This window comes from Dendronephthya gigantea, unplaced genomic scaffold (genome assembly GCF_004324835.1).
Source record: "Dendronephthya gigantea isolate DGI-Jeju-01 unplaced genomic scaffold, DenGig_1.0 000016F, whole genome shotgun sequence".
Lineage (NCBI taxonomy): Eukaryota > Metazoa > Cnidaria > Anthozoa > Malacalcyonacea > Nephtheidae > Dendronephthya > Dendronephthya gigantea.
The window spans coordinates 192501-218864 of NW_021163026.1; the positions used below are offsets into that span (position 1 = coordinate 192501).

General features: G+C 35.4%; 5 protein-coding genes and 1 long non-coding RNA gene across 8 annotated transcripts in view; 5 read left to right on the plus strand and 1 right to left on the minus strand.

Annotated features, from left to right (window-relative positions):
• The window catches only part of LOC114520656 (stimulated by retinoic acid gene 6 protein-like), a 24652-nt gene extending 19553 nt beyond the window's left edge, over positions 1-5099 (plus strand). Inside the window, exons 14-18 of the mRNA XM_028540976.1 lie at positions 1770-1845; positions 2549-2597; positions 3006-3111; positions 4490-4597; positions 5042-5099. Coding sequence (XP_028396777.1) covers positions 1770-1845; positions 2549-2597; positions 3006-3111; positions 4490-4597; positions 5042-5099 — 397 coding nt within the window. The remainder of the gene's footprint in view (positions 1-1769; positions 1846-2548; positions 2598-3005; positions 3112-4489; positions 4598-5041) is intronic.
• Positions 5100-5167: 68 nt separating this feature from the next.
• LOC114520750 (receptor for retinol uptake stra6-like) lies at positions 5168-6825 on the plus strand. 3 transcript variants are annotated; one of them, XM_028541089.1, is made up of 4 exons: positions 5168-5263; positions 5675-5773; positions 6044-6088; positions 6406-6825. In XM_028541089.1, exons 1-4 carry the CDS (start codon positions 5188-5190, stop codon positions 6603-6605), a joined length of 420 nt encoding a protein of 139 aa, XP_028396890.1. In that variant the 5' UTR covers positions 5168-5187; the 3' UTR covers positions 6606-6825. The 3 variants fall into 3 exon arrangements, with proteins under 3 accessions (XP_028396890.1, XP_028396891.1, XP_028396892.1); XM_028541090.1 differs by having other exon boundaries at positions 5714-5773; XM_028541091.1 differs by lacking the exon at positions 6044-6088.
• Positions 6826-11375: 4550 nt separating this feature from the next.
• LOC114520753 lies at positions 11376-12654 on the plus strand. The gene is made up of 3 exons (XR_003686715.1): positions 11376-11490; positions 12373-12412; positions 12565-12654. It is a non-coding gene; the product is annotated as an uncharacterized LOC114520753 (long non-coding RNA).
• Positions 12655-18667: 6013 nt separating this feature from the next.
• Positions 18668-20923, plus strand: LOC114520657 (receptor for retinol uptake stra6-like). The gene is made up of 3 exons (XM_028540977.1): positions 18668-18743; positions 19470-19568; positions 20523-20923. Exons 1-3 carry the CDS (start codon positions 18668-18670, stop codon positions 20729-20731), a joined length of 384 nt encoding a protein of 127 aa, XP_028396778.1. The 3' UTR covers positions 20732-20923.
• Positions 20924-23148: 2225 nt separating this feature from the next.
• On the plus strand, positions 23149-24258 carry LOC114520658. Its single transcript, XM_028540978.1, has one exon. The coding sequence runs from the start codon at positions 23149-23151 to the stop codon at positions 24256-24258; it is 1110 nt and encodes a 369-aa protein (XP_028396779.1).
• Positions 24259-24366: 108 nt separating this feature from the next.
• On the minus strand, positions 24367-26200 carry LOC114520659. The gene is made up of 3 exons (XM_028540980.1): positions 25984-26200; positions 25377-25589; positions 24367-24971 (listed from the first exon to the last, which is right to left on the minus strand). Exons 1-3 carry the CDS (start codon positions 26198-26200, stop codon positions 24385-24387), a joined length of 1017 nt encoding a protein of 338 aa, XP_028396781.1. The 3' UTR covers positions 24367-24384.
• Between the last annotated feature and the right edge of the window lie 164 nt (positions 26201-26364).

A 26364-nucleotide genomic window follows, 5' to 3' on the forward strand; every position in this document is an offset into this window, starting at 1 on the left:
GTTGCAGACAAAGAGTGCCAAAGAGTTGACAGTGTATTTCTCTCTGCAGATGATTATTCTTCACTGCTCAAGAAATTTCAGTGATGATCTTAGAAAAATCAAGTCTCACATTGGTAATTTTTCCCAACCAGAAATGGATCCCAATGCCTTTGAGGTGATATGCAGGGATGCTGGTGCTGTGAATCTCTACTATTGCGTAAACAGTGCCATATGTTCTGACAGAATGTCCACTGAGCGTGAAAAAACATCTTAGCAAGCTCCGAACAATGGTTATTATTTATATCATGGTGTTTTCATTGTCCCAAAGATCCAACTCATTCCAAGTAGCATTATCCAGAACTGAAATGAAAACATGAGACGGAAAGGAGAATCCTGAGAGAAAACCGACATTATTCCCCAAATAATTTATCGATATATTAACGATATATTGCAGCCATAGAGCGCCATCATTGCAGTAATTCAAACGTCGATATTTCACGTTATGTTTTGAAATTTAAAAAACCCCACGGCAAAATTCAAGATATATTTATGTTTTATTGCATTCTTTCGGTTTCGAATATAAAAAGTAAATATTCTGGCTCACGGATGCCTTAGAATACGGCAATATTTTCTCGCTCCTTTTGTTTACAATTTTTATTTTCAAGCATTCTGATTGGCGGAGAGCAAAAATGTCAACAAACGCGTTGATTGGCTTAGAACGAAATCTGCCCTTGTTTGATTTCACACCAAAATTGCACGGCACAAAGTGCAATTTCGACTTTATTATATTCATTTTGAAATCATACAAAAGATTAAACAAATTCAAAACGATTTATTTGCTGAAAGAACCGTAAACGGTGTAAAATGTGAGTAATTTTCATTTATTTTTGTCAAGAAATTTTGCGGGGCATTTAAAAATTCAAAATAATAAAATTTTGTTCCATTTTCCCTTGTAATTTGATGGGATAGTGACACTGAAATACTAAATCTGATTGGTTATTGTGGTGCAGAGCTTCAATCTTACTGGCTTATAAATGATGTGATTAATGCTCAAAATTATTGCGATTTGGGAATTAATCACACTATTTTTAACCAATGAGATTGCAAGAAACACCATTGATTTCAAAATGAATATAATAAATATAGTAATGGAATATACCAGTAAATAATGTAGATATTTATAACTTTTTAACCTCTTTGAACCGCTCAAAATTTTACTATTTAGTGTAGGTGATAAAACCATTACAATAGACCCTTTCGATAATTACGTCACAAAATTTTCCTTTTAAATTTAGAGCCGCCTTAAATATGATTGATTTACTCTCAAGTTTTACTCTCACAAACTATGTGCAAAGATGCAAAACATCCTTCTTTATCTTTTCACGCATCACATGCATGAAAAATAGTTTTTCATTTTAAAAAAATAGTATGGAAATAAGCAGTGGCGTAGGCAGCCTGACGATTTAGTCATGCTATGCAAATTTTATGTTATTATCGTCATTCATTTCTTTAGAAATTCATTTTTTTCGCAGTCAATGAACACCAAAATGTTAGCATAGCATGACTAAATCGCGGGCTGGCTACGCCACAGGAAATAAGCCGTTACTCGAGAGCCGTCATGCATGTGTTGAAGAAGGATGATCTGTATCTTTGCACATAGCTCGTCAGAGTAAAACTTGACTTTCAACGTGGTTCTAAATTTAAAACGACAATGTTTTGACGTGTTATCGAAATGGTCTATTGTAATTCTCTATGTGTTAGATTTCATTTAACGCATGTTTTCATTCAAGGAATAATATGCTGAGGATGTTCAGAGGAGATAAATCGTTTATCCCTAAAAACATAAGTGCGTCCCAGTTTATGGTTGTAAGTTGAACAATTTGTACTACTCTTCATCTGTTCCCGCGATGGCGCGTGCATGCTTATTACCATTAGGGTGTTTACGGTCTATGGCGCGGTTAGCTCGTCAGTCAAATATTTTTCTTGAAACAAGACTCTTGTTATGGCTTTAACTACGGCGTGCCGCGCACGTGCCAGTCTTCAATGTAAAGCTTCTGAATTGTCTTTTTCAATTGTCGACATGTTTGAAGTTAATCGTTATTTAAAAGTGACAAGCAAAGCGCCTGGGGACGATCGAGGCAGGAAGTCAATCACTTTCAATTTATATTCAGAAAATAAAGTCGGTTTATTTCTACTTTTATCGATAAATGAAACTTTTTCAAGACTGAAATTAATTCGCGCTAAGGCGAGGTGATTACAAGCCTATATTCACTTCACCTTCAGCTAAGTGAATATAGGCTTGTAATTACCTCGCCTTATATTAACTATGGGTAATAATTATTATTCCAATACAACCAGGCAGCAGCGTGGCAACGTCTTCAAACAACTTAGCATCAAATGTGGTATAACAACTGCCTAAAATAGCCAAAACACTTCTCGACGTTTCGACCTGATCTTTAAGCAGCATTTGAAGGGAAAAATATTCAGTACAAAATTAACAGCGATGTACATGTACTTTCACTCTGTTCAGTCCCTCACTTACCCAGTTCGATTTTTTCGATTTCTACAGGGAAGAGGACTTCGATTCCATAGTTTTCAGATTGGATACTTTCTGTGGGGTGAGTGAATGGCCTTAGTTGACCCGTGGTAAAAAATTAGAGCATTACTTTCTCTTACAGACCAACATTAGGCAACTATATCGATAGTTTATAATTGCATAACTATTTTTAAACTGTTTTAACCATATTGTAGTTTGTTCTTCTGGGGCCGGTTGTTCAAAGCTAGGTTAGCGCTAACCCTGGGTTACTTTTACTCCGCTGTTTTGTTTATATGCTTCGGAACCACTGTTTGTTTCAAGACTTTACAAAAGAAGACTTTTATTGTTACACAAAATATTTATGAAAAAACTTCACAAACGAGCGAGTAAAAAAATTGATGAAGAAATTTGAGTTAAGAGTGTTTTGAGAGGGTCAAGCTGACCGGCTTTTAAACAACCGATCCCAGATGTCACTTTTTTTTCATTGTAGGATTAATTTTCGACTGGATTACCTTGTTTCTTCTCTGTTTTGTTTTATTTCTTCTGCAATATCGTTTGGTCTGGAAAATTATTCATCACTTTGTTGGTGAATCCAGGTAGGCGGGATCAATTGTGTATATATATATATATAATATATATATAATATTATATATATATTATTAATATATATATATATATATATATATATATATTCCAAATAGACTTTTGTAGAACACAGAGTGCTCAATACATAGAATGCAGAGCGTGTTATAGTACGTTGCCTGATGATTGCTTAAATGCATGAAACTTAAAGTAGCAACTAATTGAAAGAATTGAATTTATAATTGTCATATATGTCATTCAACCGTCGTACAAGGTGTATTAAAAACACGGAACGACTAAATAAATATTCAGGTAGTTCTAAGTCTTATATTGTAAATTTTCCTACAAAATGTCCCAAAAACCACCAAAATTATTGATTTAACCGATAACAATGAAATAGTTAGAGTTGAATGGCTAAGCACCCTGTTGGGACCCACAAGTGTATAAATTTTTTGACCCAAGCATTTTTATGCATGATGACATCAAAAATGGTTTGTATCCACAGATGAACTTGTCTTTATTAACAATATTTACAGTTTCAAATATGGATAACAACAGTATTTGTAAACCCTCTTCTCTGGCAAATTTCGAATTTTTGCATTTAGCATTTTATAAGTTGCGTTTAATCACAGTTATTAGAATATACATGGTTTGGAGACTAGATGAAAGTACAATACAACTCATTATCTATGTTATTGTCCAGGTTTATGCAAAAAATGGTTCCTTATCCGTCACATGTCTATTGTATTTTAGCCCAACTAACCAATAGCAATGGCTTGGCTTAGCTCCTCAACCGTGACTTGAACAACATGTTAATTCAGACCTTACTATTGGTTTACTTGTTCAAAATACATTAGACACGTGACGAATAAGGAACAATTTTTTGCATAAATGTTCCCCGACATAGATAATGAGTTCTATTGTACTTTTATGTAGTCTCCAAACCATGTATATTCTATTAACTGTGGTTTAATCATCACGGGCAAAAATTTGCGAACAAGTCATTCGAAATATAACAATAGATGACTGAAATGGTTTTGGGATTTTTTGAAAAGTACCTTCCACCTAAAATGAAGCCTTTTGTTTTGAGCGTGGGTTGGGATACCTGTTGGAATTTTAGTGAATGGCGGAATAATGAAACTTACCGATCGGCCAAATAGTATAACAAAAAAATAAGGCAAACAAATTCACACAAATACATTGTGTGAATTGGCGGTAAGACGAAGTTGTGTTTTGATATCCTGGTGAATTGTTTTTTGTTTTAGAAACTATTATAGTTCCGCAAAGGTATAACTGCACTTGTTTACTCAGTTCTGATTTCAAGAGAGGTTACTTTTTTTAGGGCGTCTAATTTCTTTGCTTCAACAAAGTCCCGTCTTCCTTTTCATTTAGCATTATGGCGGGAGTGGCTTTTTTCATATGGATGTGTACCCTCATTGCTTCTGTGACAATATTCCGTGATTATAACTACTCCAGGAATGTCATTTCCATAAACAACAGGTACGCCTTAATCAGTTCAAAGTACTCGTTTTCGGTTATAATTTCAACATTTGTAGTTTAATAGGACTATTTTTAACAAGATGTGATTAAACTTGGCAATTTAGAAGTAATTTTATCCAATCCAACACCTGACGTCGTTATAATGAAAGTTAATGGTTAAGGATTATTTAAAATGGACGACAATCATAGCAACTCGTTGTTTTTAGTAAAAATATAAGAAGACTCAATTGAAATCGGCATTAACTGCTGAACACAACTAATATCATGTCTATGATGAATGTAAAAATAAAATTTAAGATATACATGCACGCATGCATGGAATTAAAGGAGATTTCGAAAATTCCTAAGCTGACTATCATTTATCCTGAGTTTCATCATCATGAGGAAATATGTATTTATATTCACTTTATGCCTTCGAATGTGTATGCTATATGTCGATCTTAGTTATTCACCAGGCATATCTGAAGTGCAAACCCAGACTCTGTTTTTACGTCCTCCCTAGAAATCTCTATTTGGTATTTTCCTACTTTTGGTTTTTTTTGGGTCTTCCGATGGGTCTCTTTTCCGCCATTTTTCGTATCCTGAAAACAATGGCTGTGGGACTTCTGATGTTACCAAGAATTGATTATAGCATCATGCCTGATGGTTTTCAACGCATTGATCCAGGTAACACCATATTATAGTCCATACATTATTCACTTCCTTTCGACCTCAGTAAAAGCATGAAGGCAATGCACTTTGTAATAAAGGTAAAGGCAAGGCACTTTGTGTTTCTTTCAAGGGGGAATTTTGTTTTAGACCAATCAGCAAGTTTTTTTTTACATTTTCAGTAACCCAATCAGAATGCATAAGTTTTGATAAAGAGTACAATATATATACCATTTTACATGAAGTATTTGAAATTTAGGCATTCTGATTGGCTTTGCCTAAAAAATGTAAACAAATATGGCGATTAGTTGAGAACGAAATTCCTCCTTGTTGTTTCTTTACCAATCTGATCTTCCCAACGCGTGTCAGCACAGCAACTGTCAACCTGTACCGTCTGTAACGTTTATGTTTTCCTCATTTCTTCGAAAGGTTACAATGCGTACATCTGTTATCTTCACGTCCAGGCAGCTTTTAGAAACCCAGTTCTTCGAGTGTTTTGTCAAATGCTGATCGATGATCACGAAACACGTAAGTTCTACCACGTATCAGTGTTTACGTTAGCCACTGGAAGCAATAATTAGTCTTAAACGGTAATAATAATCCATGTTCAAATTCCAAATACGGGAATTTAATCCTTGAGATTAGATAAAAAATTGGATTAGGATTAGGTTTTAGATTAGGATTTTGTTCATTAGGGTTAACCCTAATTCGAACCTAATCTCAAGAATTAAATTCGTGTATTTACGATTTACTGAACATGTATTATTACCTACCATGAATTATTACCTTTTTAAACAGTCGGTGCTTCCACCGTTCCACGCAGAGGCTTCATTCGTCTTCACGGTAAAAGAATCGTTACTTCAATGTTTTCAATTTAGAGAACCCTAATTTTTAGTCTCACGAGCTGAGCGCAAAGATGCGAAATATATGTTTGTAACAAATGCATCAATTATTGCTCCATGAATTAATTTATTAATTTAGATAGCGTTAAGCGATAAGCATTTTCGTGTTCGCATGATGCAGGAACCCTAGCTGACCTGAACCTCGTCAGGCAGACAATCGCCCACTTTCCTAAACTTCTTCGGCTGGTATGGCAAAAGGTCTAAACTGCAACTTATTCAAATCAGCCCCTGACTTCCTCGTCGTTGTATATATCCTAGAAAGGAAAAGTGGACCAAAGTGGAAACGTTCTCCCCAGGCCCGCGCCAAGTGGTTCATCGCACTCACCTTGGCTCGCAATCCACAACTTGCAGCTGAACGAAAACGTGCGAAGACAATGTGTGTCACTGAAGATAGCGACGTCAAAATCGAGATTGGTAATTATGGGCCAGATAATACAGGATTAATATTAGATAAGTAAACAATGTTAAGTTTGCATGTTTCTTTAGATTTTCTTTTTTTTATTGGCTAGTTATAGTTGTATTACGTTTGGAAACGAACCGTGCAATCGTGCATGACAAAACATTTTCATCCACACATTTTCGAATGTGAAAAGAAGGACGTTTTGACGATATCAGGCCTTGTTGCGGTTAATGATTAGAAGAAATGTGTGTTAAAATAACAAATATAGTGCACCAATACCAGTTGGTTTTTGCTTGCAATGTTTCTATCTTATTGTACGCTCGTGACAAATTCATGTGGCCCGTTTTGTGTATCAGGAAAAATTTACGAAAATAGCTAAATTTTGGCTTCAAGGGCGATTTTATGGGAAGTATCAATGGCTGTGCAACTAATCACGCTTCTGGTATTTGAAAATACCTTCCTTAGGGTTATCAAAACAAGCTACACACAAAGCGAATTAAGCTGATTAGTTCGAATACAAATGGCTACGTTAAGAACAGAACTAACAGAAGTTTTTTTTCGTTACATACTGTGCAACTTTCCTTGCAACTTGCAATACATTTCAACTCCTGAGGGCATCTAAAGTTGACAAAGACAAACATTTCTTACCATCTGTTAAAGTGCCTATATCACTTGTGGGATCTTTACGGATTTGAATAGAGCTTGAAAAATTAGTTTATAAGTTCTACAACCCTTTTTGATATAATTAAATAGTTTCGAAAATACGTCGGTTGGGGGGACTGGGACTCAGGAATGATTTGCAAACACGCCGTCTTTTATAATGTAAACATGAAGAGTTTCACTGGCGATATAGTTTGCGCTTTTCAAGAAAAAAATGCAGTTAATACTCTTTCAAAGTTGTGCTTTTCGCTGCAAAGTTCTTTCGGCATAATGTCCGGGTACCTGGATTTCGATCAAGAACCTTTCTCAAAACGCCTTTTGTACCACAGCTGGTTCCACAGCTGTGCTTTACATCTGGATATAAGTCTGGACGATATAAACTCTCTCTTGAGCATGCATTATTGTGCAGAATTTTTCCTTTTAGAAGTAATGTCAAGTTTCCAGGATCGAGCAGATTTAAGGCTTTTGTGTTGCAACAAAGATAGGTAATATATGCACGAAGCTGACAATATTTCACACATCGATAGGCTTTGCATAGTGAAGGGGGGTGTTGGTTATACAATAGATTGATTTCTATAAAGATCTTCTTTTTATACACCCTGTATAATTTTATTTATAAATTTGCATTCTAGATGCAAATTTCCCTGTCGAGTTTTCTTTAACCACCTGCATGCACGCACGTAAAAGTTTAAAATCATAAATGATGCTTATTTATGCATACGGATTGTACGGTTCTGTTAATAATTTGATGTTTTTTTCGCCCTTTATTGCAGTCTGTCCAATTTTAACTGCATTTCCCTGTTTATACAATTTAAAATATTCATCTTAATAATTATACATGCATCTTTAGCAAAAGGTGCATGCGTACATTATCCAAATGCGTGTGTAGGATATATACGGTTCGCGGAAAGTTATGGATTTTATGATCGAGTGGCAAAGACATGCAAAGTCTAAGCCTTAGTTTATTGACAAAAGGAGATAGTTTGTCGTGTGTTTATACTCAGACAGATCTCCGTCCGTCTCTAGTATAAATTGTGCCAATATATTTCTATGACCACGCGCGTCAGTGCAACAATGACCTATATTTGAATACAGAAATAAAGACAAATTAAGATCCGGACTATTTCTCATCAGTAAAATATGACACGACATTTGCACCGAAATGGAAACCGGCTTTACAGTATTTTTTGTATTTAGACGAACTATATGTAGACGAATATGTCAAACAAAATGGAATCGCGCGTTTAGAAAGTGCACGGGCAATCGGGCATGTACGCTATACTACAGCATGTATATATTATTATTATCTTCTCCGAGCAAATCAAGTTTGGCCACCTGTTATTACAGGCCAGGGTGAATGCCTAAGCAGGCGTCTGGTTTCAAGTAAAAGGAAGCGTTTGCATACAGAGTTGCATTTTGTTTCCACAAAAAATTAAATTGTCGGTAAGTTTAGATTACAATATATATATATATATACATACATTTTGCCTACTCGTTGACAAAATTATGGACATTGTTATTATTTTATTGAAGACGGTCTTGTTTGTGTATAGTTTGCCTATATATAACTTATATTCTACCTTACTCGTTTACATGCAAAATCAGTGAAAATGAAAGAGCCATGCAAATAAAGCGGTAGTCTGATTAATGTCATTAATTCCAAATGCTTCCATTACGGCATTAACGATCTAATCAACACGCTGACGGTGGGACTCCCAAGTGTGGCGATTGCTTGTTCATAATAGCAGGTAATTTATATATTTATGTAATTACATTCGCCAATGCCTGTTATGATTGTATTATTTGTTGTGTATACTGCTGAGGCTTGCCATCAGAAATTCTCCGATACAACCACTAGAGTTTTTAACTGATTTCAATATTTATTCATTCAAACTGATTTGTATGGGGTATACATGGTGTGCATGTGACCTAATTCACGAAATTTGGTTGGGTATAAACATACCTCAAATTAAGATTGAGAGCTGGGTGAATACTACCACGTGATCATGAGATTTTTTGTTGCATAAAAATTGCGTGATATTGGAACAAACTTCGTGGGATGTGTTAATTTGGAATAAAAGTATAAAGCATTTGCAAGGGTTTATTTATATGACGATATTGCTTTTGACCAAACTTTGAAACTTCGCGATAAAATAAACTTTTATTACTTTATTTCCTTGTCAGCTGGCTTACGGAGTTCATCGAATATTTGAAAAAATCTTAACTTCCGGTTTCGAATTGACCAATCATATGCGTCTATTTATTTTTATTATCCAATAGGATTGATTAGAGATTGTTCAACTTGAAACTGGAAGTGAGGAGTTTTTCCAATATTTGATGAACTCCGTAAGCTAGCCAACTGATAAATTTGGGCAAATGTATTACTAAAGAATTTTGTGATTGCATGTACTTTTACAAAAGGAAATTGAAACAATATTTTCTTGACCTCATGTTCATGTTGAGGAACTTGAACAATTCTCTTGTAACGTAGCCACGTAAAAATAGATCAAAATGCCAATGTTATACTTATACTAATTCTTATATTTCACTATTTTTATCTGTGTATATATATTCGAGAATATCCTATTTATATTTTTGGTAGTGAGTGAGGCCCATTAGAAAGAATAGCGTTTTGCTAATAATGCTGTTCAACCGGCTGTAATAATAATGGTCACAAGTGATGTTTACAACACGAGCGGCCATTTTGTATTGAATATAAATATGCAAGTCAGTTACAAACACTAGTGGTTGTATTTTTGAATGTAATTTTTTGGGGTATACAGGGCGTGCATGTGACCTAATTCACGATATCTTTTATAGCTTAGGTAACTTACCAGCAATGAATGACAAAGACTCTTCCACTGCGTGAGTATACATGATAATAGCTTAGCTATAAATGTCTGTAATTGTTTCAAGTGCCGATATGTTTTCTTATTTCTATATAGTGTTGCATGTGATGTCGATGCAAGATATTATCCTCATTTCTTATTGATTCCTGCTGTAAGTTTAAAATGTCACACTTGTGTTATGAAGCCTTACTCGGCACCCTGTGGCTTTCAAAAAAGGGCTATCGAAATAGGATGATAGGAAGAGCTTAGTTAAGATTAGGAACTTGCCATGTTTACTATTCAGGGTGTATACTGAGAAATAGGCTTGCTAAGTGTGCATGTGGCTACTGCGTCTATAATCTGTTGTGGAGTAATGTAGCATAATGTAAGTAAAAAAAATCTGTTTCAGGCAATAATTCTTACGATTTTGGCGTTTTTGCGACGAAGAAAAAGTTACAAGAAAGATTTTTGGGGAGGTCGACCAGGACTCGTTATGTAAGTTCATTTTTGTAAGGATGGTACCAGACCTGTCTGTCGAATAAGAACTCTTAGAGAAAGGACGGTCTGTTTTTGTTGTAGCTAGTGAGTCACCAACAAGACAGGTTAGAAAGTATGAAATTAAATTTTCTAGCATTTCAACAACTAGTAATGACTGAAAGCCTATAAATTCATCACTATATATATACGCTAAATATGCTAATTATCCTGAGAGCTCGAGTTGAGATAAGTTACTCTTTGTATTAAATAAGGCATAATCAAATCAAACGTTGGAAAATTAATTATATTAAATCTATACAATCTGAGACACGGGAAAGCGGAGACTTCTATTTCGCCGTGTTTAGCCCAGTAGATTTCCTTGGTATTGATCATGACCGACTTGCCACCATGTTTGTGTTTGGAGCTGCTACGGATTCAATCATTGCGCTCGTCACAAAGGTTGGAATTTCAGGTGCAAATGGTTGGGAAAAAGGTAAAAATCATCCATGCGAACATCTAAAATAACATGAGTCGTACTGTAAAGAATTTTTAATTTCGCTGGATTTTCTTTTCAATTGTGACCGGCCAAGGCAATCTGTTATAGCAGAATTCTCACAATTGAAAAGAAAATCAGGCGAAAAATGATGATTTTTTTAAATGAGAAATGTTGCCTAGTGGAAAATCGCCTTCAAGCAAGCCACGCAAAACAATTTGTTTGAAAATTTTGCTATTTCAATTATTTTTCTATTCTCCCAATTTTGAATTTTTCTTATTGACGAGGTATTTCTAAAGTTATTCTTGAATTCCAAAAGTATCGTTTAAGTAATTGTACCCGTTTTTTTGTAAATTACATCCAGGGTTCCTTCTCTTCGGCATTGCAATTGAAAATGCTGTCATTTATTATCCCTTCTTTGCTTGCCTGACGACGTATCACAAAATAATTGGAGCAATGATGGGCCTTCCATATTGTATAGTCAAGTAAGTGTGCTGATAATTATTGATGTTTCCAAAAACAGTTTGAGCATCAGCTGTTTCCCATCGCTTTCGATAAAATCCTTCGATGACGTTTTAACCTGGAAACAGACCTCGAACAACGTTAAGCGAACACCCATAATGTATGCACGTGTATGCGACAGTATCATATTGGCCTTATAATGATACTGGTAAAAATGTTGTGAACCCACATAAAATTGCAAGGTGTAGGAGGACACGACTTCTCCAGTTTTTGAAGTTGTGGGGGGGTGTCTAATTATCCCTCTTGAAAAGCGATCCAGACCTTCCCCCCTATTTCATGTTAATTTAAGCGACATCTCTATGTTTTATCTTCCTCCTTCCTCTATCCGCCTTATCTTCAAACCTTTAGTCGCCTGAAAAATTTCCCCTATGGGTGGTGGTCTTTTAATAGATTGTTTTACAAACGTAGGTTATAACACACACACATTTTATATTTATATATATATATATGTATATATATATGTATATATATATATATATCCAAAGAATTAACTGTAACGAAGAGTTCACAGAACTTGACAATGGTTGAAGAGCGCTTAATACCATTACCGGCAAAGCGAAGATATATTTATTTATTAAAAGACTAGCTTAGCTACTCGGAGTTTCAATTTAGATTTAGCCTGATGATCGCTTTATAGCGTGAAACTCCGAGTAGCTAAGCTAGTCTTTTAATAAATAAATAAATATATATATATATATATATATATATATATATATATATATATATATATATATATATATATATATATATATATATATTATTGGAAACACGGAAACTGGGAAACAGCTTGCATTTTCGCCCTTGTAAAGTCAGGCAATTAACTTTTGTTTGCGTTTTCATTCCAGTTTTTGTGTAAATTTAACACAAAGTTTTCAGAAATGTCGGGTAAGCTTATTTTGGCAATTTAGTAATATAGCAGCGCGCTTGAGGAGCATGTAAAAATATCGGCGCATAAAGATTTGCCGACCTTTATTTCTACCGCGAGTGAACGTGAAGGTAGCCTACGAATATTTAACTTCATTTTTAAATTCTTATAGAATTATTCTTCAACCGGTTTCGCAGTAATCATAATGAGCAGTTTGCCAATCGTGATAAACCATTTGTTTATCCTGGGAAAGTTCATATTCGTATTTTATCAGGAGATCAAAGAATATGGAATCTTCGGAGTAAAGTTATTTTCCCGCGATGTAAGTATTTTTGTGACGTAATCTTCATTATACACGATACGAGTTTAAAAACAGTACGAATTTCCCCTGGGATTGAGAGAGGGATTGTAGTCACATTAGTGTAGAAAATTGTTCAAAATTGGTCGAGGGGATGTTCACGAGGCAGCGCCATGGTTGGTGCCGAATTTTCAAATTCCACATGAGCCTCTAGATATTTGGAAACAGACTATTTTGAGTACGACTAGCCTTAAATATTCGTAAATACCATGAGAGGGGGTTTCACACCCCACCAAACTTGTTGATCGAGAGATCTGCTCAGTTTTCATAGCTGTATTTTCACACGAATAAGAGCTTGATTTTCAGTGCTGATGAGAAAACTGTTGCTGATGAAGGGGGCCCAAATGAATTGCTAAATAAGCAAAGCGACTTTTCGCGAGATGCGCCGGCATGTAACTAAACACCAATTTAAGTAACCACACGACGCTAGGGAGACGATCAGTGTATACTGTGTAATAATAGACATGCATGAAGATCACTTCTAGCGTGAAACTCGGAGAAGCAATAGCATTAAAAACGTTCTGAATGTCCGTTTAGGATGAAAGTTCGTCTACACAAGTAAAATTGCTCAGACCTTGGTTGAAGGAACACGTGAAGAACATTTTCCAACCAAAGTATGATCATGTGTAATACCATTGCGCCAAAAGAAGTAGCTATATGCAGGCAAAACGAACTATTTTAAAAATGACCGTCAACATATTGTAATCTTACAGCCGGTAAAAAGCATTCAACGAGAATAGGAAAAAACTTGTTAAACATTTCTGGTAAACTTGTGCTCTGGTAAACTCTGGTAAATTAAGTTATCGTCTAATTATATAGACATGGAAAAATCTTCTATAAGTGTGATCAGTTATCAGTTTATCAGGTTATCAGTTAAAACGAGCTTCTTACCAGACTTATAACACCTTTTTTTCAAACTAATTCCTGTTATTCAGAATGAGCGGATAAAGTGGCCAAAAATCACTGATTTCAAGTTTCCATTGAAAAGTTGAATATCGTATATAGGAGTTTGAAAGCGTCTTCAAACAAAAACCACAACCACAAGAATGCCCAGCTTCACTCATTTAGATGCAGTGAATTTCAGCATCTTTAGTTCTACTAAATGTTGTTTTTGCGACCAAGGGTAGTAAAAACAACTTTGGACTTTGTTCCATGATGTTCTCTTTCAAACTGTCTTGTTAGAGTTTACTTCGAATTGCTAGTAAATTGCTCTCTGTCTCAAATAAACCTTACCTTTTGTTTAATAATTTCTTTCTTGAAGGCGCGTTTTGTTTTCCTAAAATCTGTTTTTAACTTTGCGACATCAGACTGGGAAAGTTTCTATCCTAGTTATTTTCTTTTCTTACTTTTCTAGACCTCCTCGTCAATATTCAAGAATGGAGCTTTTTCTGAGGAAAGTTTACAATCCCGAAAAAGGTAGCTATATGACCTTGTTTGATAATTGGATGATTTATACGATGAAGCACTATTACCTATATTCAAAGAGCACATTCACACTAGTTGAGTGTAACATAAAAAAAAGAGTAAATTTATTAGATTATTATATTTTTTATTATCTAGATTTATTAATATTTAACTAAACATGGCTATCTAATTACTTCATTTTATGTACTTATACATGCGTTATTTCATCATCATTCTTTTCCTGATGATGCATGACTATAGTTTAGTCGAAATGTCGACAATTATATTTTTCAAAATGTTTACTTTTTTTACACAGTTTATATTTTATTAAAATACTCAATGGTTCCCATAATTTTTAATAAACAACAGTATATGATAAAAAGATTATTTCCTCAAAAAGATCATTCAGATTATTAAAAGATCATTTCAAACGTTCAAGAACTCTCACTTAAGTTTTTACGATCTTTCATTTGACATTTTAAGATTTTAAGTTTTCGACTGAAACTCTCTCTGTGATGATGATCTGTGGCATTCTCCTTTATAATGTAAGTTTTGCATTTTTTTAAAAATATTATCACCAAAAAATGAAGCATCAAATGTGGTATAACAACTGCCTAATATAGACAAAACACTTCTCGACGTTTCGACCTGAGGGCCTTCGTCATTTTCATACCAACTCTCCTGCCGAAGGCCCTCAGGTCGAAACGTTGAGAAGTGTTTTGTCTATTTTAGGCAGTTGTTATACCACATTAATGTTTTTGATGCTAAGTTGTTTGAAGACGCTGCCACGCTGCTCCCTGGTTATATTGGAATATACATTATATAAAAATTATATGAGTAAAACTGCTTAATCCAATTAAATCGGTATATTTGCGTGATTTAGATATCTATGCAAAACATTTAAAAGCTAATATAGAGAATAATATTGCTAATAATTCAATTTTCAAATATTTGATCCAAATTTCTCAGAACTGTTAATATAACGGTCTCAATTCAGCGTGGTTATCCATATCAAAATATTTGACATCGTAACCAAAGCATGGTTAATGTTTGTATATGAGCCAAAATATGTTGGAAACCTTACAAATATTTTCTATTTCCCAATAATCCTTAAATTGTGAGGCATTTGCGGCCATTTTAGAAGCCTATATGTATATTTCAAAATTTTTCCGGACTTTCCTAACGGGGGCGTGGTTCCGAGCCCCAGCAATACAAAAAAAGTTCCGCGGTCCCTGAAAACGAGTTTGTGATTTGCTTCCTAGCTCGTGTTGCTGTTTGTTTTAGAATTATGATTATAAATTCCCGAAAGTATAACTTCACGGATTCACGACAAAATATCTGGTTTCAATAGTGGGTAGTTTTTATTCGGAAACCTTGTACGCTAACAGATACTTGTCTTTTTATCTTTAAGTTTTGCATTGAATTAATCTATTTGACAAGTGTGGAATTGGAGGAAATCGAGAAAGCAAAACCTTTGAATGCTTTAGAAGAAACAATTTTGGATTTGTTGCGTGGGATTTTTGGTTGGTGTTCTCGAGTTCTATACAGTCACTATAAATATCGAGTTGTACGATATGAGAATACTAGAAAGCTGTTTTGAACATTTTTTTTACTAGGTTCATTTTTGGTTAGTGCGATCCTCACGACTGTGATCTGTGCGCTCTCCCTCATTCTTTTCATGGAAAATCATAAGTATGAATACGAAGAAAAAAATGCGTAATCCATAGTTTATGATATTCAGGGTGCCCCTCAAAACGCAAGACGAATAAGCTAATGCATGCATATAGTACTATAAGCCGAATCCACGAGTTAATGAAGATTTGCCGCAAAACAGTCAATAATTACTAGTTATATAAACTTGTGCAAATCTTCATGTCAGACGAAACAAATTAAACCCATGGTGGCATATTCAAAATTTAGTTCTTTTCAACTTTATTTCGCGAAAGCATTAATTGTTTTATTTGAATTGTCATAGAACTGTCGAGATATTTTTTTGTTTGTAAAACATGTAAACATGTATTTTCTACTGTTGACTCGCCTTCTCAATTAATCGCCTGTGAAATTATACTAAACAATTACTCACCTCAGGCTCAGTGAATGCCGTTGAATAAAAAACTCGACTTTGTATCGGCTTTTATTCAGCGATATTCAACTTGCCTTCGGCGAATAATTGTTAAGTAATTCGTTGTTATGAGAAATTCGACATATAAATGCGGAATGCGTTGATTACGACGAATTATGTTATATGAAAACCAGACTTTAACCTGCATTATACACACTTGAAAAATTTCCTCAGAGCAGAATATGGGCCTTGATCATGCGCAGTAAAGTATTTGAGATATTTGTGTTACGAGGAAAGAATCCCAAAATCTTTCGAACATTTTTTCACCGGAAAGAATCTTGCAATCGGAAAATAATTACGGTTTGGGGGGGGGGGGTTGTGTTGGATTAGTTTTTACATGATCTTCCTTGTAATTTGTTTCAGGAATAACATGCTGAGGATGTTCAGAGGGGATAAATCGTTCATTGCTAAGAACATAAGCGTGTCACAGTTTATGGTTGTAAGTTGAGAAGTTCTTTTTACTATACCTCTAAGTTCCTTAAAAAATAACATATTGCTCATCCGAGCAGTGAGTGTGCCTAGTCGCGCCTGTAGAGTAGTAAAAATGAAGATTATAGCGTCAAGTATAAGATGCTAGAGCACACACATGTATATGGTAGTGAAAATGTGGAATAAACAGTGGTTAAGTAGAACTTAGAGTACATATGTGTGTAGAGTGGGGTAAATGTGGAATAAGCAGTGGTTAAGTAGAACTTAGAGTACATATGTGTATAGAGTGGGGTAAATGTGGAATAAACAGTGGTTAAGTAGAAGTTAGAGTACATATGTGTATAGAGTAGGGTAAATGTGGAATAAACAGTGGTTGAGTAGGCTCAGTAAAGTAAATGGGGAATCATGTAGCTACTCATTGGTGCATCAAACCCCAAATGAACAATTTTAAGTATTGACCTAATTTAGTTGTAAAGAATGCTATAGGGATATACTTGGTTTACGTGTAAACAGTTCAAACCACAAGTTTTGAAATTAATAATTAGAATTTAATGACGGCGGGAATTCACTGTCTTTCGCTACCAAGCAATTGAACTTCCGTTCTTCCATTTTTCCAGGGAAAGGGACTTCGATATCATAGTTTTCAGATTGGATACTTTTTGTGGGGTGAGTGTTAGTTGATTATGCATGATATAGGTATATTATACCATCGCATTTATGCTTTACTTCTAAATCAGTGCGTGGTAGATTAGCACTTGCAATTTACCACTAAAGCAATTTAGGAGTCTAAAAAACAGCTAAAGAGGTGCTATTGTAACTCCTTAACTATTGTAACACCTGGTGTCTATACATGAACGAACATCAGGCGGTGATATTGATATATAGTTACCGTAAGGACAGCGGGGGGGGGGAAGGAGATTATATTCATGTATAAACTTTTAGCATTATTAGTTTTTTTTGAAATTGATTGTTTTTACAGTCTGCTAACATGAATATACGAATGAATTGAAGTAGCGATAATTGCGATGGATGAATATAAGAATATTAGCCCAACACTTAACGATCTTCGGCTGACCTTGTACTCGTCACTGAGTCAATAAATTTTTCTCTACAGTAGGGGCCATCCTAATGGTCATATTGTATTGATATCGCTTCTTTTTCTTTGTAGGCCTTGTTTTAAATTGGATTGTCATATTTATCCCATGTGTTCTTTTATATTCCTTGAAATTTTCCATGGTTCAGGATTGGATCCTCGACTATATCAACGGCGGCGGGTAGGGAATCAACTGTGTTTATGTACTCTTCAGATTTTTTCAATTTAGACATTCTTAGCAATGTTATTAAACAATGTGTTTAGGCACATACTGCGCTTTCTTATTTTGCAATGATAAATACTTACTCTTTATAAATATTGCTGGCCGACTTCCCTTGTACATGCATTTTTATGAACAGAGATGCTCAGACCTTTTGACCCAAGACCTGTCGACTTTGATTTACGCTCTAGATGTGTTTTCCTGCAAAGTATATTAACTTTTAGCCTGAATTCTAGCGAAACGTTTAGATGCCTAGTAAAATATGCCCCAAAAATTTCGTAAACTGTATCGAGCCACCTTAAGTCTTAACAGTTTTTGTCTCACATTCTATTTAGCGTACTCTTTGGCTTGGCTCTTTTTTTTCGGCTGTGCTCCATTGCAGCTTCTGTGACAATATTCCGAGATCGTAACTTCTCTAGAAACGTCATTTCCATAAACAACAGGTACGCTTTCGTTGCGCTTTCTGAGAGGCTAGACGGTACACTGGTTGAGTCAGATTCCAATATCACGAAGCCGTCATTTTTACCTTGGAAATATCGTATATTTTTATCCTCTCCACAGGAATGTCTATTTGGTGTTTTCGTATTTTTGGTTTTTCGTGGGACTTCCGATGGGTTTCTTTTCTGCCATATTTCGTATCCTAAAAACAATGATTGTTGGATTTCTGATGTTGCCAGAATTGATCATAAGCATCATGCCTGATGGTTTTCAACGGTTTGATCCAGGTAACGCAAAAAAGAGAGAGAGAGTGAGAGAGAGGGAGAGAGAGTGAGAGAGAGGGACAGAAGGGTGGGTAGAGGGAGAAATTAGGTTTAAGTTATGTGTTTATATTTAGACTTTTTTATATATCCCTTGCCATCTTAAAAAGTGCGTAGACAAATATCGTACGTTAATTTTTCGAATTGCATAAAGTGCAGAACGATTTTTAAATTATCTCTATCTATACACTTATACTATATACTATATACTATATAGATAGAGAAAATATAAAAGCATTGCTTACCCAAAATCCTCCACTACCGTCTGTTTCATCCGTGTAGGAATCTTCAGGTGGTAGACAAATAAGAAATGATGCATGCCGCTTAAGTAGTTTTGGTTGAAACGTGGGTGGGTGGACGTGCCAACAATGCATGCATTTCGAAGTTTTTTTTTCGTATCAGCGTGAAACATTCTTTCATGATTACATGAGGAATCTAATTCTGATTTCTTGCTTAGCAAAAAGGCCTTATTCTTTATATTTTGGAAGAAAAACTTTGTATTTTGAAATAAAAGGACATCAGGCCCATTGAACAAAATGGCGCTTTGTTAAACAAAAAATCAGAATTAGTTTCCTCTTGTAATCACAAAAGAATGTTTCTCTCCGATTACGTCATACCGAACACTAAATATCAAACTCTAGTGCTCTACTTAATTATTGCGGGTCTGTAACGTTGTTTTTATTGTTTTAAAAGGTTACAATGCGTACATCTGTTATCTTCACGTCCAAGCAGCTTTTAGAAACCCAGTTCTTCGAGTGTTTTGTCAAACACTGATCGATGATCACGAAACACGTAAGTTCTACCACGTATCAGTCTTTACTGAAGCACTGAATATTGATATCAAAGAAATAGTGGAAACCTTGCTCTATTATAGAATATGCGTTAGTATAAGCAAGAAAGGTTAAAACCTATACACAACGGTTAACGGTAGCTTGTAGATAGTTATTAATCATCAACAGGAGCAAAACGGGCTATCCATATAATTATTATCAATTAATTTAGCTGTTTTTAAACTATTCTCGCAATCGTTCACATTAATGGACCTTTTCCATAATAGACCAACTTTTGAGTTTGAAGACAAAAAGAGAATTTCCGAAAAGTCCATACAAAAATTAGTAAAATTGCCAAGTTTGGGTGCGAAATATTGTAAGGTGCGGAAAATATAGCCATGCGAATTTGGCAATTTTGTATACTTTTCTATTACAGCCGGACGTGTGTAACTAAATTAGTTACACGCTTCCGGCCGTAGTAGAAAAGTATACAAAATTGCCAAATTCGCATGGCTATATTTTCCGTGCTACTTGACATTTTGAAACCAAACTTGGCAATTATACTAATTTCGGTATGCTCTTTTTAACTGTGGTGATTTATTTCATCCTTGTCACCTGGGTAATGAGTTGGTCTATTATGGAAGAGGTCCATTGGTATAGTGTTCCCACTCAGTCAAGTACTCAGAGAATATATACCTAGCTATATATTTAAAAACTTTATATATATATATATTTACATCATTCATTATATATGCGAATACTATAATATTCATATAAGTTCATGATTATAATTATGCAACTGATTAACGATACAACAATTGGTTATTTGAATGGTATAGAAAAGAGAGTATTATAGACTCTGCAATCCTGCTATGTTTGTGGTGGTCGCGTAACGATATTAACCGCGAACGTCAAATTCAGTTTTCCAATATTAAACCATATTTATCTGACTTCCTCATCGTTGTATATATCTTAGAAAGGAAAAGTGGAGCAAAGTGGAAACGTTCTCCCCAGGCCCGCGCCAAGTGGTTCATCGCACTCACCTTGGCTCGCAATCCACAACTTGCAGCTGAACGAAAACGTGCGAAGACTATTTGTGTCACTGAAGATAGCGACGTCAAAATCGATGTTGGTAATGTTGGTAATTATGGGCCAGATAATACAGGATTAATACTAGATGAGTAAACAATGTATAATTTGTTTTTTCGAATTTTGGTAAATGTAGCGATAGAACCGTAGAAAAACAAGTACAGTCCGTGAAACCCGTCTGTGATCAGACCAGTTTTTCGTCTCTAATATTATGAATTTGGCTAATTATTAGAAATCCTGTTTTAATCCTATTGGAAAACCGTCTTTACGTTAGTTTTGAGAGCACACGAGCAAAAATTTCACTTCGCGCGGAAAATTCCGCGTTGTTATTTAAATAAGCTGCAAGTGCTGTAGGATAACCAGGTCTTCCACTTGCCAGAAAATTACCTTGCAAAAGGAAATAATGAACTTTGCGAAAAGAAAATTTAGTATTCTACTTGTAGTGACAAACCAACTAATAAACCAGTTCTAAATAATTGTTACATAATAGACCACTTTGGCGGTTGTTTCCGTAAGTGGAAACACGTGCTCGCTAATTGGTTTTTCGAGACAAACATAGCCGAAGGTTATATAAAACAAATATAGAATGGTTGCAACTAAGAGGTGCGCTTGGGGTAGATGTAATAGTGATTCTCGCTACCCTGAGCGACTGAAACGAAAAGGCAAGGCTGATGTGTTTTTCCTGCGTTTTCCTGGCGCTAAATACCACAACGAGAAGCGGGAACGTTGGATTCGTGCGTGCCACAGAGGCGACGCATTTAAATGCAAATATCACAGCTTGAACATTCTTTTCCTTTGACAGCTCTGAATCCGTCTGAGTATCAGGCAATGTGTCTTCCATGTTCGATTTATGAATATCGTTGTCGCTAGTTTGCTTGCTTACTTCTTCCCTCAGTGACAACAGTGTTTCCGCTGCGTTGACTTTCGATATTCGAGCTCGTTTTATCGGCGAGGTGTACTCTCTTCCTCGTGGTTTTCTTCGCTTGATCTTTAGTTTTTCTGCCTAAATTCATGAAGTGAGATAATACTCATGGTTTAGCATTTTGTAGTCATAAAAGGGCGACATGGTCTAAAGAGCAACGAGGCAAAAGCAGACAAGGAGCCTGTTGATCAAGCTTTATTACGTAAAACATTTTTTATACTAATTTACATAATTACGCATCCCTGACGCTTTTTAGAAAAGACAGGCTTGCTAATTTGAGTACTTACATTTTCTGCACTTTTTACAGCTGATATAGGGTCTGGGTGTTCGTACGGAGGCCCGTTTTCTCCAACGAAATGAAGGCTGCATATGAAGCTGTGATATTTGCATTTAAATGCGTCGCCTCTGTGGCACGCACGAATCCAACGTTCCCGCTTCTCGTTGTGGTATTTAGCGCCAGGAAAACGCAGGAAAAACACATTAGCCTTGCCTTTTCGTTTCAGTCGCTCAGGGTAGCGAGAATCACTATTACATCTACCCCAAGCGCACCTCTTAGTTGCAACCATTCTATATTTGTTTTATATAACCTTCGGCCATGTTTGTCTCGAAAAACCAATTAGCGAGCACGTGTTTCCACTTACGGAAACGACCGCCAAAGTGGTCTATTGACACTTATCCAAGTTGTGCGAGGTATTTGTATAAATAACACCGGAAACACCCTCTGGCCCCTGAGTTGTAAAAGGGCTTCAAATGCGGATATTTCGATTTATGAATAAAAAGAGGAATAAACTGCTAGGAAAATTGAAACGAAATTTTGTGATGCTTGAAAGAAAATGTAAAGGAAAAACAGGAAAGAAAGGGAAATTCAGATTGCAGCGAGTGGAAGCACTGGCTGTGTGGGTGACACACGGTCGGCGTTAGATCATATCGAACTAACGTACATGACGTCATAAAATTTTCAATAACCCTAACCCTAAGTCCCTAACCGTAATTAAGGTAAAGCCAGAGATACTATTACATAAGTATATGATCACTCCTATACTGGGTATGAGGGTAACAGACATTTACACTTTCGTGTACATTTATAAATGTATAAATGTATCATCATTCATCGCCATTTCTATTTTATCATTTTTATCAACCAGCTCTGGGAAGACTTCATGTAAGACTTCTGTTATTATACTTCCGTTATTGCAAAATTTATGACGTCATGTACGTTATATGGTCTAAAGGCTGTTTTCCACTAGGCGGAATTTTCCGCGCGGAGCGGAAAATTACGCTCGAAAAGTTTCGAGAGGAAAGGCTTTTCAATTTCCACAAGTATCCGCTGCGAGCGAAAAAGTTGGAAAATTAATAAAACGCGCGAAAATCAAATCTCAAATTCAACATGTCGAGTGTAAAACAAAAACAACTGCAAAGATTAATAATTTTAGTTGTGCTTCGTAGGCGACTAGAAAGACAAAATGAAAAATACAAGAAGCGGTTTTGGATGCGGAAGATTTATCAAGAACGCATTTTAAAAGGAGAATTCCACCTGTTAATCAAAGAAATGGTCCTTTTTGACCACGAGTACTTTTTTCGTTGTTTCAGAATGGTACCAGAAACTTTTGAAAAACTTCTTTCTTGGGTTTCTCCTTACATACAGAAAAAAGCAACAAAAATGCGTGAGCCCATTTCACCCAGTGAAAGATTAGCAGTTACTTTGAGGTACCTAGTCACGGGAGATGAACAAACCAGTATAGCAGCTAGTTATCGCATAAGCCCTTCGACCGTAGGAAGGATTATTGGTGAAACGTGTCAAGTTCTTTGGCATGTTTTGATCGAAAACGGCTACTTAAGTGCACCAAAAACTAAAGAACAATGGAAGAAAATTGCTAGAGAATTTGAGAGTAAATGGAACTTTCCACATGCACTTGGTGCCATCGATGGGAAACACGTAGTAATGCAGGCACCTGCTCGTTCTGGATCTGATTATTTTAATTATAAGAAGACACATAGTATTGTGCTTTTAGCAGTCTGTAATGCAGACTACGAATTTACTCTCGTGGACATTGGTGATGCAGGTAGACAGAGTGACGGTAGTGTGTACGCTAATAGCTATCTTGGCCATGCCATAGATAATAATCTATTGAATCTCCCTGGGTCTGAAAAGCTATTCCAACCTGACTCATCAAACAAAACCTACCCTTATGTATTTGTCGCGGACGATGCTTTTGGACTCAAGACTTTCATGATGAAACCTTACCCAGGACAGAACTTAACCCTTGCAGAAAGGGTGTTCAATTATAGACTATCAAGGGCACGGCGAATTATTGAGAATTGTTTTGGGGTTGCAACATCACGTTTCCGAGTGTTTCGAAAACCAATCATTGCAAACGTGGAGAAGGTGATAAATATTACCAAAGCAGTTGTTGTTTTGCACAACTTTTTAATGGCAACAAGATCTCCAGAGGATACCCACAGTTACTGCCCACTTAGCTACACAGATCATGAATCAGCAGCTGGTCAGCAAACTGGGGAATGGAGAAGGGAAGGAAACATTGAAGGAATGGTCCCTATTCCGCAAATTGGTTCAAACAACTATTCTAAATCAGCCAAAAGTACTCGTGATGACTTCAAGGAATATTTCAATTCACAACAGGGTGCTGTCAGCTGGCAAATGGAAATGGTTACGCGAACCTTACATTCACTTGACAATTAAAATACTGTTTAATTCACATCTTATAAAAGAAACTCTCAGTAAATGAATCATACTGTACAACTTTAACTTTAAAATTTTGAGTGTCTATTGTTTTTAGAGAAAGTCACTCTATTTTGATGAAATTAGTCACAGTTCATCATTAAACTCTATATCAAACAAAAGTTGATTTATTTTTATTTTGGCAAGCCTATTTTGTCTTGCAGGCATCTTTTTAAGTATTGGTACAAGGCTTTTGCAAAATAATAAATCTTCATCTTGATCAGTAACAGTGGGTTCTTGCATATCCTTCAATGTCTTCACCAACATTGTATCTACTGCAAATGCCATTTCTGCTCTTGACTTACTTCGCTTTGCAGGTGTATTTGCAATAATTTCAGTCTCTGCTTTACTTTTTCCTGGAGCAGAGGCTGGAATACTCTTTGATGATGTTGGAGTTGAGGTCTCGGGGCAGAGCACTGACTGGGTTACAAAACTAGTAAGTGCAGAAGAATTATTGACTGCTAAAGATGAATCTTCAACATCAATCACTGGTGTCAAATTGCTTTCTGTAGGTTTGTTACAGACTTTGCCATGCAGAAATCTCAACTGATCAAAATACTTGCATGTGGGCAACTTTGATGCAGCTGCCCCTGATTTTGTAGCCTTGGATCTCCTATCAAGGCATTTCTTCAAGTTATCTTTCAAATATTTCAACTGTGTCTTTAAAAATTCCACTGTAAATACAATGAAATACTTTTAAAGTGCATGCAAATCATATTAACAAATGAAAATAAAGAGATAACATGGCAGCATGTAGACTTTACAATAATTTTTCTTAAGAAAATATATTCTAGCAGCATTATTATAAATCTATATTCACTATCTTGCATGCTTATTATGGTAAATTCTTCACCTTTAAATCCTACACTATTAAATTAATGAATGTGGGAAATGGGTGGGATTTGATGTAGACTAGCATTTCTACTTTAAGGCCATGTAAATCTTTCTCTAAAAGCTCCTTATCATCATTTTTTGACAAACTATTGCACTGCATATCACATAATATAACAGGTTAATTTGAAAAATCATAACTGTGAATAGTTATATATTATTAAAACTGTTCATTAAAGAATTCCTACCATCTTTGTTAAATATGTTGGAGAGAATTTTCCATGCATTTTGTTTTGCATTTCTGTCTTTGTAAGAAGATAAAGATGTATTCCACAAACATCCAAGTTTCCGAATTTCTTCAATAAATAACTCAACCTCAAAATCTACTGACATTCCCCTCTCCTCTTCTCCTGCCTCTATGTTGTTTAAAGGAGCTTCACTTGATTCTATTGCTGGATTAGCTATGAGATTTTTTCAAAAAATGAAATATTAATATTTATAAAAATAAATTTTTTTTTACAATAAAGAAATTTGAAAAAAACTAAACTAGGATAATTTATGATGTATGATCTATGAATGACGAAACTTTGTGTAATCTAAGTTTACTTGGCTGTATAAAATTTTGAAAAAAATATAAAAAATATATAAATGTGTTCATTTGATTTGCTATAAAAAATTTCAGTTAAAATACTACTATACATTGAAGAATTTTATAGTACTTCAAATCGAAATCAATTGAAATCAGTGGTATTATAATGGGAAAATTACCGCAAAAAACACCCTTGAAGAATATCAAGGGATATATGATAATATTAAATAAAAAAAGTTGGTGTAAATTGTATAATTATTATTCACCTTGCTCTGTTGCACTATTTGAAATATTTTGAGAAATGTTTCCCACTTGCTTTTCCTGTCGTTGCTGTTGTATGTGACCAAACAGTTCAGTAACTGACCCTTCATCCATTGCAATAAGTTGCTGTTGTTCCTCGGACCTTGCAAGAAGCTCTTTTAAGGAATTTATGCTAGAAATATATCTTTCACGGCTTTCTTCACTCATATTCCTGTCGGCCATGTTGCTCATTGGACGGGCGGAAAGCGGAAAAAGTCGTATTGGATTGAACTTCCAAGCGAAAACGCCATTGCGCCAAACGCAAATATTAAATAGATATTGCGCATGCTCAAAATAGTTTTTGAGCGTAATTTTCCGCTCCGCGCGGAAAATTCCGCCTAGTGGAA

Bases quoted from the DNA above. Each gene is read 5' to 3' on its own strand.
- LOC114520658 (XM_028540978.1), top strand. From the start codon at position 23,149: ATGGTACCAGAAACTTTTGAAAAACTTCTTTCTTGGGTTTCTCCTTAC.
- LOC114520750 (XM_028541089.1), top strand. From the start codon at position 5,188: ATGGCTGTGGGACTTCTGATGTTACCAAGAATTGATTATAGCATCATG. The intron at 5,774-6,043 runs GTAAGTTCTACC...CTTTTTAAACAG, and splicing joins GATCGATGATCACGAAACAC to TCGGTGCTTCCACCGTTCCA. The intron at 6,089-6,405 runs GTAAAAGAATCG...TATATATCCTAG, and splicing joins AGGCTTCATTCGTCTTCACG to AAAGGAAAAGTGGACCAAAG.
- LOC114520659 (XM_028540980.1), bottom strand. From the start codon at position 26,200: ATGGCCGACAGGAATATGAGTGAAGAAAGCCGTGAAAGATATATTTCT. The intron at 25,590-25,983 runs GTGAATAATAAT...AAAATCTCATAG, and splicing joins AAATAGTGCAACAGAGCAAG to CTAATCCAGCAATAGAATCA. The intron at 24,972-25,376 runs GTAGGAATTCTT...TTGTATTTACAG, and splicing joins CAACATATTTAACAAAGATG to TGGAATTTTTAAAGACACAG.
- LOC114520657 (XM_028540977.1), top strand. From the start codon at position 18,668: ATGATTGTTGGATTTCTGATGTTGCCAGAATTGATCATAAGCATCATG. The intron at 18,744-19,469 runs GTAACGCAAAAA...TTGTTTTAAAAG, and splicing joins TTTTCAACGGTTTGATCCAG to GTTACAATGCGTACATCTGT. The intron at 19,569-20,522 runs GTAAGTTCTACC...TATATATCTTAG, and splicing joins GATCGATGATCACGAAACAC to AAAGGAAAAGTGGAGCAAAG.